At 42.7% G+C, this 21,158-nt stretch overlaps 1 protein-coding gene across 1 annotated transcript in view; it reads left to right on the top strand.

The window, feature by feature from the left end:
• The window catches only part of LOC133559270 (adhesion G protein-coupled receptor A1), a 557,171-nt gene that overhangs the window by 245,551 nt on the left and 290,462 nt on the right, over positions 1 to 21,158 (top strand). Inside the window, exons 8-10 of the mRNA XM_061910875.1 lie at positions 2,604 to 2,768; positions 9,760 to 9,979; positions 16,876 to 17,025. Of these exons, the coding sequence (XP_061766859.1) occupies positions 2,604 to 2,768; positions 9,760 to 9,979; positions 16,876 to 17,025 (535 nt within the window). The remainder of the gene's footprint in view (positions 1 to 2,603; positions 2,769 to 9,759; positions 9,980 to 16,875; positions 17,026 to 21,158) is intronic.

The raw sequence follows: 21,158 nt of genomic DNA, 5'->3' as shown, positions 1-21,158 counted from the left end.
TGTGAGTTGTGTATTATTCTAAAAGAATTGCTAAGTGTGCAGGGATTATCCAGCCTGGCGCTGGCTCGTTCTAACTTAACTGAGTCCTCACTCAGACTAGCAGGCTCTGTAATTGCCTGTGACCGGGCTTGCTTCAGTGCAGTTAGTCAAGTGTGACTCAAACAGAAATCTATGTTCCCAGGCAAGATGATAGCGCCTTCCCGGTTAGGGTGAAGGCCGTCTGTCGTCAAGAAGCTACAGAAGCTAGCCAGCCACTTATTAAGCGAGACTAATCTGCTATCCCTCTCATCATTGCCTCTTCCAGGCAGGGGTCCAGAGACAATTACTCGATGCCTGGATATCTTTCTAGCGAGATCACAAGTCCTGGCTATGGTTCTCTTTGTAATCTCTGACTGTCTCATCCTAGTGTCATTGGAGCCAACGTGTTCAACTATGTTCGCATAACTAGTGGTGCGATTAGCCTGTCGTATGTGTTTACTAGGCCTGTTGCGAGTTCTCTCTCTAAGATTAGCTTCAATGTCAGGTGCTCTGGCCCCGGGAATACTCTTAATTGTGGCTGGTTTGCTAAGCTTTATGTTTCGGGTGATGGAGTCCTCTATGACTAAAGTGTGGTGCTCGGTGGACTGGGGTGTAGGACTAGCTCAAGGGCTAAATCTGTTATGCATCTCAACCGGTACACCGTAGCTTGTAGCCCGCTTAAGGCTGCTACAGGCTGGGCTAGTTAGCTCGCTACAGCTAACGCTAGCAGATGTATCCGCAACATCGAAAGTTACGAAATTACACTGCTCTAACTGGCGGACACAGATCTCTAGCAGAGCCAACCTATCTATGAGTAAGGTGCACGAAGCGCAGGAAGCCATACTCACAGTACTTTCTGTCGCCGAGTGGAGTAGTGCTATACTGCCTTCGAAAAATACCAGTACCGTTCTTTCATCTGAATGCCGCTGTGCGGCGGTTGCTACAGAGCCGAGGCGCATGATGTTGTGTGTCAAAACACACACACACAAAGTGCATACAAGGAATAGCATATTGGATAGGAAGAATGGCAAAAATACGACAATTCTACTAGTTATTAAAGGGGGAGCGTGAAGCATACCATGGAAGTATTTGGGCTTCAAAACTAAAAGTAAAAGTGACACTAACAGGGAGGCGCTACACGACAAGTGTTGCTTTAAAACATGCCTCATAAATCTGGCGATTAGTAATACTTTAAATTTAGGTAAACATTTAAATAATATTCATTCAGATTAGCACAAGTAATTATAAAGAGTGAAAGGTAGTAATGTAGTGGTTACACCTGTCCTGTTGTTCGGCTCCGGTGCAGACCATAGTCAAGGAGCACAAGGCAGATGTTCCCTTCAGGGTTGGTGTTTTCGTGAGGGTAACACCCTTCACTTTAAATGGGGCTGCGAACCTCTGCTTTCGGGTCAAACACAATATACTTTGTGGTTGTTTTGCACATACCATGATTATTTGAAAATCATTCTTTATCCTTCATTCTCATATGTGTTTCCTACCAAGTAGTAACGTCACAATGGTGCCATCTTTTTCCTCTGAGTTTAAAGGCAAATCCCATGTCATACTGGCGAACGCACGTTGTCAAAACATTCCCATGTAAAATGGTGTGAAAACAATAAAACTGTTTATCTTATGGACATCAGAGCAGTCGGGCAGGTATTGGAACAACACCGAATAACACTGGAGGCTGCAGGTGACGGTCCTGATTAAGCAAATGGGGTGCCGGCTGGCCGACACCTTATACAAGGATGCCGACCTAAGTACGTCCGTCAACCTGTGACGTCACAAATGGCCCTCTATTAAAAAAAGCTCTGCAAAAATTCAAAACATCATGCAAGGTCTTTCCCAAACGCCTGTATTCTTGATTTGACTTGTTTAACATGAGTACCCAACTTTATAAAAACAATCCCTCCCTTTGCGTTGCTTTCCTCGTGCACATCTAATCAACAGGCAGAACACATTCAGGGCCTCAAACAGTCGGACAGGTTTTAACTCTTTTCAAAAATGCACATTTTTCCCACTCTGGACTGTAAACTGACTTGAGCCACAACAGGGAGGCTGAAAAACCGCATGCAGGTAAGCAACCACAAGGTTGTCAGGCTCTGCCGTATATGTGATACTGTCTGTTGCCTTGTAGATCTGACCAAAATGCATACAATGGGCAATATGGCTCTTGGTCCCTTTTTTTTAACACCTTCCTTATAAAACTGGCATTTCCCTTTTAGATCGGGCTCTGTTATGTCAGTCCAACAATGAGCAATGGTCTTTGTTTAGGTGCTGATTTGTCATGACTGAGTTTTTGCAATATGCACTTTGCTCCATATGCATTCTGGTTAAAAATTTTACTGATGACTAAAATTCCTCTAAATCTTCATTCGTAACAGTATGCTAATTCAGTGTAATCCAAATCCACACTCATATCATGTACCCACACCAACTTTGTTAACCCTAAATCTAAGCCGCAGTAAACTGCTTGTAACTGCTGCCTCCTCATGTTTAATCCTTTTCCGTGTTGCTCAGACAAGGATAAAAGTATGAAATACACCCCAAATCCCAATTCCATGGCTTCTGTTCTTTTTCACCAGTGAGGTCATCCTCGCCAACATAGATGTGGGCCTTGCTGGTACGTGGGAGTGCCTGATCACTAGTTCCCGTGGTAACAGGTCCCAGCAGATGGACATTGTTGTTCTGGAGACATCTGCGCCATACTGTCCTGCTGATCGCGTCATCAACAACAAAGGGGAGTTCAGGTGAGTCACAACTTGACTGTTCTGGGGACATGACGAGAATAACTAATCCTACCATATTCTTGAGCACAGTCACATTTACATCAATCAATATACATTAGTTGATTTTAATATTTTTGCCAATTTTTTAACAGTCCTAAAATAAGTGATTTAGCATCCTTTTAGTGAAGTAATTATTGTATTGTTATGGTATAGCACAGTATTTACAAACACACTAATATGCCGTGATATACAGTTTGGTGTGCCGTGGGAGATTACCTAATTTCACATATTTGGGTTAAGAATATTTTTTGCACTCCAATAATTATAGTTTTAAAATTATGTAATGTTTTTGAGTGTCGGTGCTGTCTAGAGCTCGGCAGAGTAACCGTGTGATACTCTTTCATATCAGAAGGTGACACCTGGTAGCTCATTGCTTTGTAGATGTCGGAAACAGCGGGAGGAAGCGTTCAGGTAAAAAGGTGTCTAATGCTCAAAGGAAAAATAAACAAAAAGTGAGTGCCCCTAAGAATCGACATTGAAGTTTAGGGAAGGCTATGCAGAATGAAACAAACTGAACTGGCTTCAAAGTAAACACAAACGGAATGCTGGACGACAGTAAACACGTACTGTGGAGCAAAGACGGCGTCCACAAAGTACATCCGAACATGACATGACAATCAACAATCTCCCCACAATTAAGGATAAAAACAACTGAAATATTCTTTATTGCTAAAACAAAGTAGATGCGGGAAATATCGCTCAAAGGAAGGCATGAAACCTGCTACAGGAAAATACCAAAAAAAGAGAAAAAGCCTCCAAAATAGGAGCGCAAGACAAGAACTAAAACACTACATACAGGAAAACAGCAAACAACTCAAAATAGGTCACAGCGTGATGTGACAGTACACCTACTTTGAGACAAGAGCTATAGTGATGCATGGTTGGTTATGGTTTAAAGCAGTGGTTCTTAACCTTGTTGGACGTACCAAACCCCACCAGTTTTCTATGCGCCTCCACCGAACCCTTCTTTAGTGAGAAATGAAAAAAATGTTTTTTAAATTCAAGACAAAGTTAGATTTTTTCTACTGGTGCACAAAATGAACATTTCCTTGTTGAAAGAACAACACAGAAAGTGCATGAACTCACAACAAATGACACACCTGCAAATCTGATGGAAAATTAGAGGGAAAATTGTTTGGGGGTATCCATAATACGCCGATAGGGAGAAGTTTTAATTTACACGATGAGTTGGGTGTGTCTTAACCTCAGCGGCGGAGGCTCCACCGAACCCCTGAGGCCGACTCACAGAACCCCTAGGGTTCGATCGAACCCAGGTTAAGAACCAATGGTTTAAAGTCATATCCAACAATTGCGACAACGACAATTTACTGTCAACTGAGTTTAGTTTTTTAATGATTTCTGTTGTTGAAAAAAATGTGTCTTGATTTAAAACCGGTTGAAAAACACTGGTATAGCAGGATCTAACATGGTGGGAGGCTCAAGCTGCAGTATACAATAAAAAAAAAAAACAGGTTGAAACTAATCACACGCAAAGAAAGCATTCGCACCCTCTGCTTTTATGTTTCTATATGCTGTATAATGCACATTAAACATGGGGGTTCTGCAGAATATCATCAAGTATGTGCAGTAAATTTGCTCATATAGTTTAATAAGGTTTGGATACAATGTATGAAATCCAGTAACTATAACCAGTCTTATAGTCAGAGGACATGCTTATTTAACTATCCATTCACTAAGCATCTCCTAGCCTAACGGTTTCCCTTACCTTACCAGTCGTGTGTGTGTGTGTGTGTGTGTGTGTGTGTGTGTGTGTGTGTGTGTGTGTGTGTGTGTGTGTGTGTGTGTGTGTGTGTGTATGTGTGTGTGTGTGTGTGTGCGTGCGTGCGTGTGTGCGTGCGGGTGCGTGTGTGTGCGTGTGAGAGAGAGGGAGAGAATGTCAGCCTATATACTTTCCAGCTCTCCTCCACTGCACAATCACACAGACGTTGCTTCTCTTGGAGTACTGGTGTAATGACCTGGAAAATGAGCCTCCTTTTTAGTTTGAAACCAAATTAATGTCATTTGTTACCAGGTTGTGGGAGTGTTTGCTTGGAAGCAGAAAGCTGTTTGCAGTTTGAATTGTTTTAAACAGATCACCATTTTCCGTGGTGTGGCCCTTATATGTTTGTATGCCAAGTTGGCTGCAGAGACATAATGATGTCATTGTCTAATGTGGATAATTTGCCGAGGGGCATTTGCATGTAATTGTAATGGACGCTGTAGGATAAATGCATAACATTGTGGGCGATAAAAAGCAAAAAAAAAAACCTGAAACACAAATACCACCCCTTAAACAGTGTGTTCAAACTATAAAAGTGCATGTACTAGTAGGCGTGTTGCGTGTGATCTACTAAGACTGCGAGTGCATTTGAAAAGCGGTGTTCTCCACCCTCTTTAATTTAGGTTTTTGCGTTTACAACTGGCATTACATTAATTTCCCTCACATTATTTTTATTATGCTCTCCAACCTGTTTGCAATGTTGTCAAACTAGCAGGACACTACTATAACACCATACCAAACCATACCAACTTTATTTATCTTTAACACCTTTACTGCAATATAGAATCGCACTCTAAACACAACAGAATTTTTTTTTAACTCACCTGGAGCTCTACTGGGAGGCGATGGGTCATCACAGCACCAGAGCCCATATATGCGTCTCGAATGACCGAAACACATGAAAATGCATATTGTAAGAATTTTTTTCATATATCTACGAAATGATAAAAGAAACAGTGTCATGCCCAATTTTCAGTTTGTCAGTGCGTTTTGTGTTTAAGTTCCTGTCCTGCGTTCTTATTTTGGTGACACTCCCTGTTGTGTTTTTCCGTAACCGCTTCACATCTTTCTATGAGCACTGGTCCAAGCAGCTGCTTTCTGTTAGCAATTATGTCTATTTAAGTTGAGTCTGAGCCATCATTCTTGGTCGGGACATCGTTGATTATTCATTCTATGCTGAGCTCTTGTACAAATGTACTTTGTGGACGCCGTCTGCGCCACAATATTTGTAAGTGTTTTTGCTGTGTTCCAGCATTCCGATTCGTTATTTTTTTGCCCGTCTTGTGTATTTTTGTTTCCGTGCATAGCTTCCTCTATGCTTTCAGAGCAGTTCCTTGCTCCTGTCTTTTGTTTGTTCTTTTATTAAATACCTTGCTCTCCTACACGCTTCCTCCTCAATTGTTTGCATATTTTAAAATCAGTCCAACCTTCGTAGTCTCACACGACACATCCCTGACAAACAGCATTATAAAACAAAAACACCAGTAGACATTAAAACACATCAATTGACTTTATTTAAATTAAGTTTAGTTTATTAAGGATCCCCATTAGTCTACACCGCAGTGGAGACTATTCTTTCTGGGGTCCTGGCAAAAAAACAAAAAACATTACACAATCACAAAACAAAAGACTAAAATGCAGTACAACAATAATAAATTGTCATAATACAAAAATGGCAACAGCAAAGAACCCCAAAAAAAAAAACTTTTGTTACATAATATTTTCAATACCAAAGATAAAAATAGCAATATATATATATATATATATATATATATATATATATATATATATATATATATATATATTTGCAAAATAAACAAAGAACCAATGGCCTAAAATATACACGTTAGTAAATCAACCCCTTAAGTCATCCAGCAGCAAAAAACATTTTAAAATGATTTTAATGACCCAACGATATGTCTAATACTTTTTTATTTATGACAATCAGGATATGGTGACACACACACACGTAGGACTGAATGTTCTCTGTCCATTGTCTGTCATTGCAGCACAAGCACCATCCTTCTCACAGTCGTGTATGTCAGTTTGCACCTATTTTTCAAAAGTGCTAAATACAGATGCAAAATAGAGCAAGCAAAACAGTGATCAGCCTTGATAAAACGCACTGCGCGTGCTAAATACTTATATTTGCATCTTCTCCTCCTGGCACTGTGGGTGTTCTGATGATCAGCATATATTCTGCATATTCATGAAGACAGACACGCTGAAATTAATCACGCTCCTTATTCTGCTCTCTAAAGAGAAGCAAGAGGTAGTGGTGGAAAACACGCTCTAAGAAATGAAATGCCACTTGTTTGCACCTACGTCATCACCCCAAACCACTCGGAAGCTGTTATTTTTAGATAGCATGTTATTAAATAGTTGAGAAGTAGGTGTGTAAAAAATGATTGGTGGAAGCCGATAACCGATTTTAACTTTACAAATATGAATACATTTATATTACATACAAGCCGGCGACGAAGGAGCTTGTTATGCTAATGATAGCAGAACTGCCAACTTATTTGAAAGACTTCCAGCCCCAACTTAGCCACAACTCTGCGAGGTAATCAAATCAACTTCTACACTATTCATTAGTGATGTATACCAAGTACCGGTATTTTCTATATTCTAAACTGTTTATCGCATTGTCTACTTTCTCATGTCGATTAAAAATTTGATTCATGTATGATGGCTCGGGTGTGATTCACTACCATAGGGCCCCACAGCACACTGGATTGTAGTTCATTGAAATACCACAACACTGGGTATTGTTCAAAGGAGATACATTTTAAATTAAAAACTTGCACACAAAACACAGCATACAAATGTAAAATGCACAGCAAACTATTTACAATATAGCTATTTTAAATAACTTCCCAGTGAAGTAAAATCATCTACTGGGGAGCAGAAGGACGCTTTTTTATTTTATTAAATTTTTATCCCCGCGCATGCATTCGAGGTCGTGTTGCGCAGGCGGACGGAGGGGGGCGGGGCTCTTAAACGGTGGCATTGTTGTGTGTGCACATTGATAAGATTAGGTTGGATTTACCTGGATAACCTTCTACGGCTTAGTGTAAACGGGCCTTAGTGGACCACTTCACAGTACAATCCAGCTCTGCAAATTGTCTCCTTGAGAATAACCTTTCAAATCATCCACAAGTTTAGTTGACCGAAATTGATTTTACCAGCATCCCTTTGATGTGTCTGAAAAAAGAATGTATTTTGCTGAAGCAACATGTTTTTTCATTGGGACCTTCAATAAAAAAAACAATTAAAAAAAACAATCATTTAATCTCTAATTTTTTTTTAAATATCACAATTTCATGATCTGGGTGAAATTTATGAGACTTTTAGTCTCCCACCAAACATTTAATTTTAAATTTTCCAAATATTGTTTGAAATTATACATGTAAAATGCTTTTATTATGTTATAATAACTATTTAATGATCACCTTTCTAAAGTGGCTTAGCCTCTTTAAAGAGCAAGGCAACATCTATTTAGGGTAAGCTTTAAACAAAATATGCAAATGCTATAATTTGCTAACAGGGAGAATGTCATTGCCATCTGTTGCCTCCTGTCAGGAACCTTGCTGGATCTCTCAATCCTCAGTTCTTCCATCTGGCCTTTTTTTTTTTGTGACTTTCACTTTCCCACCATTTCTCTAGGCCACTCCCTCACAGTGACATTCCACCAAACACACACCATTATAATTTATACAGTTTATATGTTGCGTTAGTACCTTACACATCAGTGTTACCATATCTAAGTTATTCTGTAGAAATATGGGGAAATAACTACAAAAGTACACTTCATTCATTAACGGTGTTACAAAAAAGATCAGTTAGAATAATACATGATGTTGGATGTGGAGAACATACAAACCCTTTATTTATTGAATAAACAATACTGAAATTCCACGACATAGTGAATTTGCAAACAGCAAAAATTATACACAAAGCAAACTATAACCTGCTACCCAAGAATATACAACAATTCTTCTCAACAAAAGAAGAGAAATATAGTCTTAGAGAAAAAATTAATTTAAAACATTTGTACACACGTACAACACTTAAGACCTTTAGTATATCAGTATAGTGAATTAATGATCCACTTCAAGAAACTCTTTAAACTTAAAGTGTTTACAAAGTACAAAGACAAAGAACCATGATACACATTCTGAATTCATCTAATCCGTCCATTCATTTTCAAGTTAATCGCACTCATCTCACCATATGAAAGATAACTAATGTACTTCAGCATCCATCCATCCATCCATTTTCTACCGCTTGTTCCCTTTTGGGGTCACGGGGGGCGCTGGCGCCTATCTCAGCTACAATCGGGCGGAAGACGGGGTACACCCTGGACAAGTCGCCACCTCATCGCAGGGCCAATACAGATAGACTGACAACATTCACACTCACATTCGCACACTAGGGCCAATTTAGTGTTGCCAATCAACTTATCCCCAGGTGCATGTCTTTGGAAGTGGGAGGAAGCCGGAGTACCCGGAGGGAACCCACGCATTCACGGGGAGAACATGCAAACTCCACACAGAAAGATCCCGAGCCTGGATTTGAACCCAGGACTGCAGGACCTTCGTATTGTGAGGCAGACGCACTAACCCCTCTGCCACCGTGAAGCCCGCAATGATTATTTATTTATGTTAGTTTTTATTACTTATGGAGTATATTGTGAATAAATTGAGAACAGGAAGTGAACAAAAGTTTTAGCAACTGCTAAGGAAAGAAAAAGGGGTAGGATTGAATATGCTCTGCTTCTTCCTACTCCTTTTTTGAACATGTTGAATAGAGAAACTTAAAATTGTGATGTATCATGTTGTATGCATGCATGTTTGAAATAAACTCAAACTCAACGTCAAGTGTTTTAAAAAACACACATTGGTCTTTGTCATTCTATCTGAACACACCCTCTTTTCTGTTGTTCACTCCTTATTCAACTTGGAGAGTTCTATGTACGGAATATATATATATATATATATATATATATATATATATATATATATATATATATATGTGTGTGTGTGTGTGTGTGTGTGTGGTGAAAACACTCCAAAATGTACATACAGTATGTTTGTCTGCATTTGAGCCACTCCAGAGCCATTTCAACATCAGTCGAAATCACTAGATTATTTGGTGATGTTGTGATTGCAGGTGGCCAAAGACTCTTGCAGGCATCCTGGCCTTCCTACCTTGTGCTCCTGCCACCTTTGGCTCAGCTTCCCATCCCTCAGGCACTGCTCCTCGTTTCTCGAGCCATCGGGTGAAGAAGGCTTGGCGGCGCTGTAACCGCACTGGACGGTGGGATGCTGAGGACTACACTCAGTGTCCTTATGCCAGTGAACTCACTCGCGTTCTCCATGAGCTCACCCAGGTAACAATAGCATGTGCTGTAGCATCATTTTGTAATTGTTTGATGCTGAGAGAAAATGATTAACACGATGGTTGCTCTGATCTTTATTATCCAGACACTTTAAAAAATACTACAAGAAATGATGCCATGACATCACTTTATAGCTCTAAAGTAGGGGTACTCATATACCACGGCCATTCTACAAAAATATTGAAAATGTATGAATGCAGAATAAAATCAACTGTAAAATATGTTTTAATACTTTAATACTCACTGGATCGGTTCGCAGCCGAGTGTGAAGCGACTGGGATGGGAATCAGCACCTCCAAGTCCGAGTACATGGTTCTCGCCCGGAAAAGGGTGGAGTACCATCTCTGGGTTGGGGAGGAGACCCTGCCCCAAGTGGAAGAGCTCAAGTACCCAAGAGTCTTGTTCATGAGTGAAGGAAGAGTTGATTTTGAGATCAACAGGCGGATTGGAGGCGTCTTCAGTAATGCGGACGCTGTAATGATCTGGTGTCGTGAAGAAGGAGCTGAGCTGGAAGACAAAGCTCTCAATTTACCGGTCGATTTACGTTCTCATCCTCAACTATGGTCATGAGCTTTGGGTTATGACCGAAAGGACAAGATCACGTGTACAAGCGGCCGGAATGAGTTTCCTCTGCCGGGTGGCGGGGCTCTCCCTGAGAGATAGGGTGAAAAGCTCTGTCATATGGGAGGGGCTCAAAGTAAAGCCGCTGCTCCTCCACATCGAGAGGATCCAGATGAGGTGGTTCGGGCATCTGGTCAGGATGCCACCCGAATGCCTCCCAAGGGAGATGTTTAGGGCACATCCAACCGGTAGAAGGCCACGGGGAAGACCCAAGATTATGTCTCCCGGCTGGCCTGGGAACGACTCGGGATCCCCCGGGAAGAGCTGGATGAAGTGGCTGGGGCGAGGAATGTCTGGGCTTCCGTGCTTAGGCTGCTGTCCCCGCGACCCGACCTCAGATAAGCGGAAGAAGATGGATGGATGATTATTTTTTAATTTAGCTAACTGTCCAGCATATCCATCTGATGATTGCATATAATTCAACATACTACTTAAAAGTATTTATCAAATCTATGTTTGTAGCTCTTGTCAGTAGGACATGATTTAAAAACAAAGTGTAATGAATTTCACATAAATATACAGTCAGAGAGCCATCCCCTCAGTAAATGATGAATTAATGAGTGTCAGGCAAGGTTGAATGAGAAGCATTAGTTTTCATTCAGGATGTCTTTGTACATTGCTGCATTCATCTTTTTATTAGATCCTGACTAATCTTCCAGTTCCTGCCGTTAGAAACCTTCCCCACAGCATGATGCTGCCACCGCCATGCTTCACTGTAAGGATGGTATTGGCCTGGTGATGAGTGGTGCCTGGCATTCAAGTCAAAGAGTTCAATCTTTGTCTCATGAGACCAGACAATTTTGTTTCTCATGTCATGAGACAAACAGCCCGAAGAGGCAACGTGGGTCACCCCTCCAATGGGCTCACCACCCATAGCAGGGGCCATAGAGGTCGGGTACTATGTGAGCTGGGCAGCAGCCGAAGGCAGGGCACTTGGCGGTCCGATCCTCGGCTACAGAAGCTAGCTCTTGGGACGTGGAACGTCACCTCACTGGGGGGTAAAGCGCCTGAGATAGTGCGCGAAGTGGATAAGTTCCGGCTGGATATAGTCGGACTCACTTCGACGCACAGCAAGGGCTCTGGAACCACTTCTCTCGAGAGGGACTGGACCCTCTTCCACTCTGGCGTTGCCGACAGTGAGAGGCGACGGGCTGGGGTGGCAATTCTGGTTGCCCCCCGGCTTAAAGCCTGCACGTTGGAGTTCAACCCAGTGGACGAAAGGGTACCCTCCCTCCGCCTTCGGGTGGGGGGACGGGTCCTGACTGTTGTTTGTGCTTACGCACCAAACAACAGTTCAGAGTACCCACCCTTTTTGGGTACACTCGAGGGAGTACTGGAAAGTGCTCCCCCGGGTGATTCCCTTGTCTTACTGGGAGACTTCAACGCTCATGTTGGCAACGACAGTGAAACGTGGAGAGGCGTGATTGGGAAGAATGGCCGCCCGGATCTGAACCCGAGTGGTGTTTTGTTATTGGACTTTTGTGCTCGTCACGGATTGTCCATAACAAACACCATGTTCAAACATAAGGGTGTCCATATGTGCACTTGGCACTAGGACACCCTAGGCCGCAATTCCATGATCGACTTTGTAGTTGTGTCATTGGATTTGCGGCCTTATGTTTTGGACACTCGGGTGAAGACAGGGGCGGAAATTTCTACCGATCACCACCTGGTGGTGAGTTGGCTGCGATGGTGGGGGAGGATGCCGGACCGACCTGGCAGGCCCAAACGCATTGTGAGGGTCTGCTGGGAACGTCTGGCAGAGTCTCCTGTCAGAGAAAGTTTCAATTCCCATCTCCGGAAGAACTTTGAACATGTCACGAGGGAGGTGCTGGACATTGAGTCCGAGTGGACCATGTTACGCACCTCTATTGTCGAGGCGGCTGATCGGAGCTGTGGTCGCAAGGTAGTTGGTGCCTGTCGGGGCGGCAATCCTAAAACCCCTTGGTGGACACCAACGGTGAGGGATGCTGTCAAGCTGAAGAAGGAGTCCTATCGGGTCCTTTTGGCACATAGGACTCCGGAGGCAGTGGACAGGTACCGACAGGCCAAGTGGTGTGCGGCTTCAGCGGTTGCTGAGGCAAAAACTCGGACATGGGAGGAGTTCGGGGAGCCATGGAAAATTACTTCTGGACGGCTTCGAAGCGATTCTGGACCACCGTCCGCCGCCTCAGGAAGGGGAAGCAGTGCACTATTAACACCGTGTATGGTGCGGATGGTGTTCGGCTGACCTCAACTGCGGATGATGTGGATAGGTGGAAGGAATACTTCGAACACCTCCTCAATCCCACCAACACGTCTTCCTATGAGGAAGCAGTGCCTGGGGAATCTGTGGTGGACTCTCCTATTTCTGGGGCTGGGGTCGCTGAGGTAGTTCAAAAGCTCCTCGGTGGCAAGGCCCCGGGGGTGGACGAGATCCGCCTGGAGTTCCTTAAGGCTCTGGATGCTGTGGGGCTGTCTTGGTTGACAAGACTCTGCAGCATCGCGTGGACATCGGGGGCGGTACCTCTGGATTGGCAGACCGGGGTGGTGGTTCCTCTCTTTAAGAAGGGGGACCGGAGGATGTGTTCCAACTATCGTGGGATCACACTCCTCAGCCTTCCCGGTAAGGTTTATTCAGGTGTACTGGAGAGGAGGCTACGACGGATAGTCGAACCTCGGATTCAGGAGGAACAGTGTGGTTTTCGTCCTGGTCGTGCAACTGTGAACCAGCTCTATACTCTCGGCAGGGTTCTTGAGGGTGCATGGGAGTTTGCCCAACCAGTCTACATGTGCTTTGTGGACTTGGAGAAGGCATTCGACCGTGTCCCTCGGGAAGTCCTGTGGGGAGTGCTCAGAGAGTATGGGGTATCGGACTGTCTTATTGTGGCAGTCCGCTCCCTGTACGATCAGTGCCAGAGCTTGGTCCGCATTGCCGGCAGTAAGTCGAACACATTTCCAGTGAGGGTTGGACTCCGCCAAGGCTGTCCTTTTTGTCACCGATTCTGTTCATAACTTTTATGGACAGAATTTCTAGGCGCAGTCAAGACGTTGAGGGGTTCCGGTTTGGTGAATGCAGGATTAGGTCTCTGCTTTTTGCAGATGATGTGGTCCTGATGGCTTCATCTGACCGGGATCTTCAGCTCTCACTGGATCAGTTTGCAGCCGAGTGTGAAGCGACCGGAATGAGAATCAGCACCTCCAAGTCCGAGTTCATGGTTCTCGCCCGGAAAAGGGTGGAGTGCCATCTCCGGGTTGGGTAAGAGACCCTGCCCCAAGTGGAGGAGTTCAAGTACCTAGGAGTCTTGTTCACGAGTGAGGGAAGAGTGGATCGTGAGATCGACAGGTGGATCGGTGCGGCGTCTTCAGTAATGCAGACGTTGTACCGATCCGTTGTGGTGAAGAAGGAGCTGAGCCGGAAGGCAAAGCTCTCAATTTACCGGTCGATCTACGTTCCCATCCTCACCTATGGTCTTGAGCTTTGGGTTATGACCGAAAGGATAAGATCACGGGTACAAGCAGCCGAAATGAGTTTCCTCCGCCGTGTGGCGGGGCTCTCCCTTAGAGATAGGGTGAGAAGCTCTGCCATCCGGGAGGAACTCAAAGTAAAGCCGCTGCTCCTCCACATCGAGAGGAGCCAGATGAGGTGGTTCGGGCATCTGGTCAGGATGCCACCCGAACGCCTCCCTAGGGAGGTGTTTAGGGCACGTCCAACCGGTAGGAGGCCACGGGGAAGACCCAGGACACGTTGGGAAGACTATGTCTCCCGGCTGGCCTGGGAACGCCTCGGGATCCCCCGGGAAGAGCTAGACGAAGTGGCTGGGGAAAGGGAAGTCTGGGTTTCCCTGCTTAGGCTGTTGCCCCCGCGACCCGACCTCGGATAAGCGGAAGAAGATGGATGGATGTCATGAGAGTCCTTCAGGTGCATTTTGGCTAACTTTTTACGAATAAATGGGTTTTGTCTGGCCACTATACAATGCAGGCCTGATTGGTGGTTTGCTGCAGAGATGGTTGTTCTTCTGGAAGGTTCTCTTCTCTCCACAGTAGCTGTAACTCTGACAGAGTTATTATTGGGTTCTTGGTCACTTCCCTGACTAAACTAAGATGAATGCAACGATGTACAGAGACATCCTTGATGAAAACCAACAGTTCCCATCCAACCTGATGGAGCTTGAGAAGTTCTGCAAAGAGGGTTGGGTGAAACTGCCCAAAGATAGGTGTGCCAAGCTTGTGGCATTGTATTCAAACAGACTTGGGGCTGTAATTGCTGCCTAAGGTGCATTAACAAAGCATTGACCAAAGCTGTGAATACTTATGGACATCTGATTTTTTTTTTTTAAATACATTTGCAATTGTTTTTTCATAAACCTTTTCACATTATCATTGTAGGGTATTGTGTGTATAATTTTGAGGACAAAAAAGAATGTATTCCTGGCCAACTTTTTAAAGTCTCACTAAAAACTAAATTAGTTCCTGGTGGAATTTTATTTAGGTTTTGGTCGAAACGCACAAGGTATTTCATTCACAAGAGTAAATGGTAAAGTTCCTATAAACGTTCTCACAGTGGAAAATGGTCTAAATAATTTTCCTCATTGGCCACATCACAGTTACAGAACGGTAGCCCTTAGAGGGCGGCTTTGTGATATTATTCCCCAATTTCCCCAATGATTACTAATAAATTGAGGCCAAAATTGCTTTTGAATTATAAATCAAAATGAGAGAAAAGCAGATATTAAAATTCAGTAGTGTAGAATGTATTTTGAAAGCTAGGGTTGCAAAAAATACAAAAATAACTTGGAATTGCATGTTTCATCAAATACTTTTGAGTTTACATTTGCATGAAGTACATGGGGCGGTATAGCTCGGTTGGTAGAGTGGCCGTGCCAGCAACTTGAGGGTTGCAGGTTCGATTCCCGCTTCCGCCATCCTAGTCACTGCCATTGTGTCATTGGGCAAGACACTTTACCCACCTGCTCCCGGTGCCACCCACACTGGTTTAAATGTAACTTAGATATTGGGTATCAGTATGTAAAGCGCTTTGAGTCACTAGAGAAAAGCGCTATATAAATATAATTCACTTCACATTGGTCCATCCATCCATCCATCTTCTTCCGCTTATCCGAGGTCGGGCCGCGGGGGCAACAGCCTAAGCAGGTAAACCCAGACTTCCCTCTCCCCAGCCACTTCGTCTAGCTCTTCCCAGGGGATCCCGAGGCGTTCCCAGGCCAGCCGGGAGACATAGTCTTCCCAACGTGTCCTGGGTCTTCCCCGTGGCCTCCTACCGATTGGACGTGCCCTAAACACCTCCCTAAGGAGGCGTTCGGGTGGCATCCTGACCAGATGCCCGAACCACCTCATCTGGCTCATCTGGCTCCTCTCGATGTGAAAATTGAAATACATGTATCAAGAAAGATGAAATGCCTTATTGACGCACAATATTTCCTGGCTTTTGTTATATATTTCCAGACGTAGTTTGAGTTTGACTCCTGGGATCTAGCCGATACAAACATGCTTTCATGTTATTTGTTCAAATTCCAATTGGTTGAATCACTGTAATGTGCATAGTGTCAACATGTTATTAGTGTTAATAGGATAGGATAATACAGATTTTGTTTATCTCATAATGTTATATGTAATGCATTTGCTAATTCTATGCTAATACCCCAACACCCTCCCTTGTGGTCAAATTTAAAAGTATAAGGTAAATTACTTTGTGTATTATTCAAGTACAAAATGTTTTAGGCAATTCTCCATCTCTGACAGTAAAGGTGTGTCACACTCAGCTGAGGGTTTGTTAGTAAGATGTTTAAGGTTAAGAGAAAAACCTCTCTTTTGTCAAGCAAATTTGTACTCCAGAAATGAGCATCTACATCAACAATATGATTTGCCTGAATGGCTGGACAGGACATGTTAAATACATGTTTTTTTTAAACAATCAAAAATAAGCAGTTCAAAGGAATTTAAACGATCCAACAAAACTGTGGTTATATGATTTGGTATTTATACAACGTTGCTTTTTACACAGAACCCAGAAAATTGGCATAGTGATCTACTGCATCCGGCATCAGGAAAATGTAATGTATTTTGGTAGTAAAGCCCGCGTGTAGCAGGTTATAGAAAATAATTGTCGAAGCCTGTTGCAGCATTGCAACATATCCCACCATACAGACACCATTGCACCTATTTTACGAACATACTACTGCCAATGAAATAGCATTATTATGATTATAATTGTTTTTTATTTCATTCTGATACCACAGTACAACATCTACTCCATGTTTCCACAGATAACCATCAACAGCACAAATGCCCAACCTTTGGGACAGCAGTTGGTGGCCTTCACCAGCAGAGCAGCTCACTTCTCTGACGTCATGGATGTCATCTTTGTAACACACCTTGTGGAGAGACTGACCAGGCTGGTGGAGAAGCGCAAGGAGGTATCTGTGATCTTATAAGATGCTACACTTCATAGTTGATGTTCATGTCAACATAAGGGATCAAGTTTTCAAAAGGATGTACAGTGGTACACGTTTAATTTGTTTTACTATTAGATAAGAAATATTGTAAGTGGAATTATATTGTATGAAAAACAATATAATGTACGAAAAAAAATGAAGTATTGTTATAATAATGTACTAGATTTATCTTGGAGAGCAGACTACTACGGCAGCTTCTTCATATTTTCATGGATAAATGTCCATTGCTTAGATTTTTTTTTAATATCCTTGGCTGGTGGCGACGCATTCTGCTTCAGTATGGAGCTGATAAGCAATGCTACTCTTAAACTGCTTTATCAAGTTGTCTCCACACGCTGTCATGTTTTTAATGATTTAGTTTTTCATGCACACTTTCTTTTCAGCGCTGTCCTTGAGACTCACTTTCTTCCTTCCCATAGTTGGAATCTCTCCCTATAAGTCAGAGGTCGGCAACCTAAAATGTTGAAAGAGCCATATTGCACCAAAATATAAAAACAAATCTGTCTGGAGCTGCAAAAAAATAAAAGCCATATTACATACAGATATTGTGTCATGAGATATAAATTGAATTAAGAGGATTTAAAGGAAACCAAATGAGCTCAAATATAGCTACAAATGAGGCATAATGATGCAATATGTACACATAGCTAGCCTAAATAGCATGTTAGCATGGATTAGCTTGCAGTCATGCAGTGACCATATGTCTGATTATCACTCCACACAAGTCAGTAACGTCAACAAAACTCACCTTTGTGCATTCACACACAACGTTAAGTTTGGTGGACAAAATGAGACGGAAAAATGGGTTGTACTTATATAGCGCTTTTCTACCTTCAAGGTACTCAAAGCGCTTTGACACTACTTCCCCATTTACCCATTCACACACACATTCACACACTGATGGAGGGAGCTGCCATGCAAGGCGCTAACCAGCACCCATCCGGAGCAAGGGTGACGTGCCTTGCTCAAGACACAACGGACGTGACAAGGTTGGTACTAGGTGGGGATTGAACCAGGGACCCTCGGGTTTCGCACAGCCACTTTCCCACTGCGCCACGCCATCCCCCAAAAAATAGTGGCATAAAACACGTCCTAGAAAGTCGGAGAAAGTTATACATGTAAACAAACTACGGTGAGTTCAAGGACTGCCAAGATTAGCAGGACAAAACGGCGCTCTCCAATTGCTCGAGTCAGTGAAGCATGTTTAATACAAACAGTGTGCTTTATAACAATTAGGGAGGTTTGTGTCATGTTTGCCCTCCTACAGAAACTATATTATTACAAAAAATATACAAACCCCGTTTCCATATGAGTTGGGAAATCGTGTTAGATGTAAATATAAACGGAATACAATGATTTGCAAATCATTTTCAACCCATATTCAGTTGAATGCACTACAAAGACAAGATATTTGATGTTTAAACTCATAAACTTTGTATATTTTTTGCAAATAATAATTAACCTAGAATTTCATGGCTGCAACACGTGCCAAAGTAGTTGGGAAAGGGCATGTTCACCACTGTGTTACATCACATTTTCTTTTAACAACACTCAATAAACGTTTGGGAACTGAGGAAACTAATTGTTGAAGATTTGAAAGTGGAATTCTTTCCCATTCTTGTTTTATGTGGAGCTTTAGTCGTTCAACAGTCCGGGGTCTCCGCTGTCGTATTTTACGCTTCATAATGCACCACACATTTTCGATGGGAGACAGGTCTGGACTGCAGGCGGGCCAGGAAAGTACCTGCACTCTTACTACGAAACCACGTTGTTGTAACACGTGGCTTGGCATTGTATTGCTGAAATAAGCCGGAGCGTCCATGATAACGTTGCCTGGATGACAACAAATGTTGCACCAAAACCTGTATGGACCATTCAGCATTAATGGTGCCTTCACAGATGTGTAAGTTACCCATGCCTTGGGCACTAATACACCCCCATACCATCACAGATGCTGGCTTTGGAACTTTGCGCCTATAACAATCAGGATGGTTGTTTTCCTCTTTGTTCCGGAGGACACCACGTCCAGAGTTTCCAAATATAATTTGAAATGTGGACTCGTCAGACCACAGAACACCTTTCCACTTTGCATCAGTCCATCTTAGATGAGTTTGGGCCCAGCGAAGCCAGCAGCGTTCCTTGGTGTTGTTGATAAATGGGTTTTGCTTTGTATAGCAGAGTTTTAACTTGCACTTACAGATGTAGCAACCAACTGTAGTTACTGGCAGTGGTTTTCTGAAGTGTTCCTGAGCCCATGTGGTGATATCCTTTACACACTGATGTCTGTTTTTTGATGCAGTACCGCCTGAGGGATCAACGGTCCGTATATCATCGCTTACGTGCAGTGATTTCTCCAGATTCTCTGAACTTTTTGATGATTTTACAGACCGTAGATGGTAAAATCCCTAAATTCCTTGCATTAGCTCGTTGAGAAATGTTGTTGTAAAACTGTTCGACAATTTGCTTACAAATTGGTGAACCTCGCCCCATCCTTGTTTGTGAATTACTAAGCATTTCATGGAAGTTGCTTTTATACCCAATCATGGCACCCACCTGTTCCCAATTAGCCTGAACACCTGTGGGATGTTCCAAATAAGTGTTTGATGAGAATTTCTCAACTTTATCAGTACATATTTTCACCTTTCCCAACTTCTTTGTCACGTGTTGCTGGCATCAAATTCTAAAGTTAATGATTATTTGAAAAAAAAAATAAATAAAAAAAATCTATGTTTGAACATATGTTGTCTTTGTAGCATATTCAACTGAATATGGGTTGAAAAGGATTTTCAAATCATTTTATTATGTTTATATTTACATCTAACACAATTTCCCAACTCATATGTAAACGGGGTTTGTATTTTTCATATTTTTTTCCTCTCATCTTTTTCCATTTTTCATACATTTTTGAAAAAGTTCCAGAGAGCCACTCGGGCGGCGCTAAAGAGCCGCATGCGGGTCTAGAGCCGCGGGTTGCCGACCCCCGCTATAAGCGATTGTAACAACACCGGATGATTTGTTTGGATTTGACGGGGTTGACTATAACATTTGTTACCACAACCCCACGAAGAGGCTCTTAGCCCAAATTTTTGTTTGTAATCTAAATGACATCAGTTGGCCATGAAGCAGGTTGTAACGCTAAAAACTCAAAAGCTGAGATACTTGTATCCTGATGTACCACTGTACTTGAACCCATATAAAATATACTTTTGTTTTTGCTGGCAGTGATTTATCCCTCTGACTGCAGTTCCGAATGAAACTATCTTCCTCATACGGTTTATAACCATCAAAAGTACTTGCATTGTTAGATAATAGTCTTCTCAGGAAATGGGTATTTGTTCCTAAGCTGTCTGGGAGCAGGGATTTGTCATTTTGTTAAGAAATAATCACGCGTTGTAGCTCAAACCGAGACAATAGTTTCTTTTTGAGGCATACATTGACCAACTAGAAAGAACATTCAGGGAAAGACAGCTGTGACTTGCTTAAAAACATTTTTTAACAAAGCTGCTTTTAACTTAATCCATTACACAAATCTTAACTTTTTACCTCCTCCATGTTCTCTTAAACAATAGCACTTGTAGACCTGAATGACAAATGCTGTATGAGGATGGAGATGTGCCTTGTTTAGCTTTAGGTGAACTTATTTCACTTCTCTGTCCAGAGGCAGCCATAGGCCCTGAATCCTGCTGAATGTCGGGTAGTGCTTAGCCTGGCTCTCAATTTTCCAATTACCTTTAACAGGTCCCAAGGGAGACGCTATTATTAGGAGATATTTGAAGTTGTATATCTCCTAAGACAAGGCGGGCGGAGGCCACCCACATTCATCTAATAAGGAATAGTAAAATGAAGCAACAATGAAAAGTACAGTAAGTAAATAGCAAGCTCCCATCCCAGGGAAGCAATTACGCCCCTCTAAGGCTGCTAATCTAAATTAAATCTCTCTATAATGAATGAAGCCACCGTTGCCTCCCTCACAATTCTGACTCAAGGTTATAAATATGTCTGTTGTCAACTTAACTGATGCGCATGATATGTCGGCCTGTGTAAATTCTAATGTGTGTGCACCTTTGATGTCATCCAGCGCACGCATACGTTTG

This window comes from Nerophis ophidion, linkage group LG09, assembly GCF_033978795.1.
Source record: "Nerophis ophidion isolate RoL-2023_Sa linkage group LG09, RoL_Noph_v1.0, whole genome shotgun sequence".
NCBI lineage: Eukaryota > Metazoa > Chordata > Actinopteri > Syngnathiformes > Syngnathidae > Nerophis > Nerophis ophidion.
Note: the sequence above shows the minus strand (reverse complement) of the source record. Positions and strands in the feature narration are given on the sequence as shown.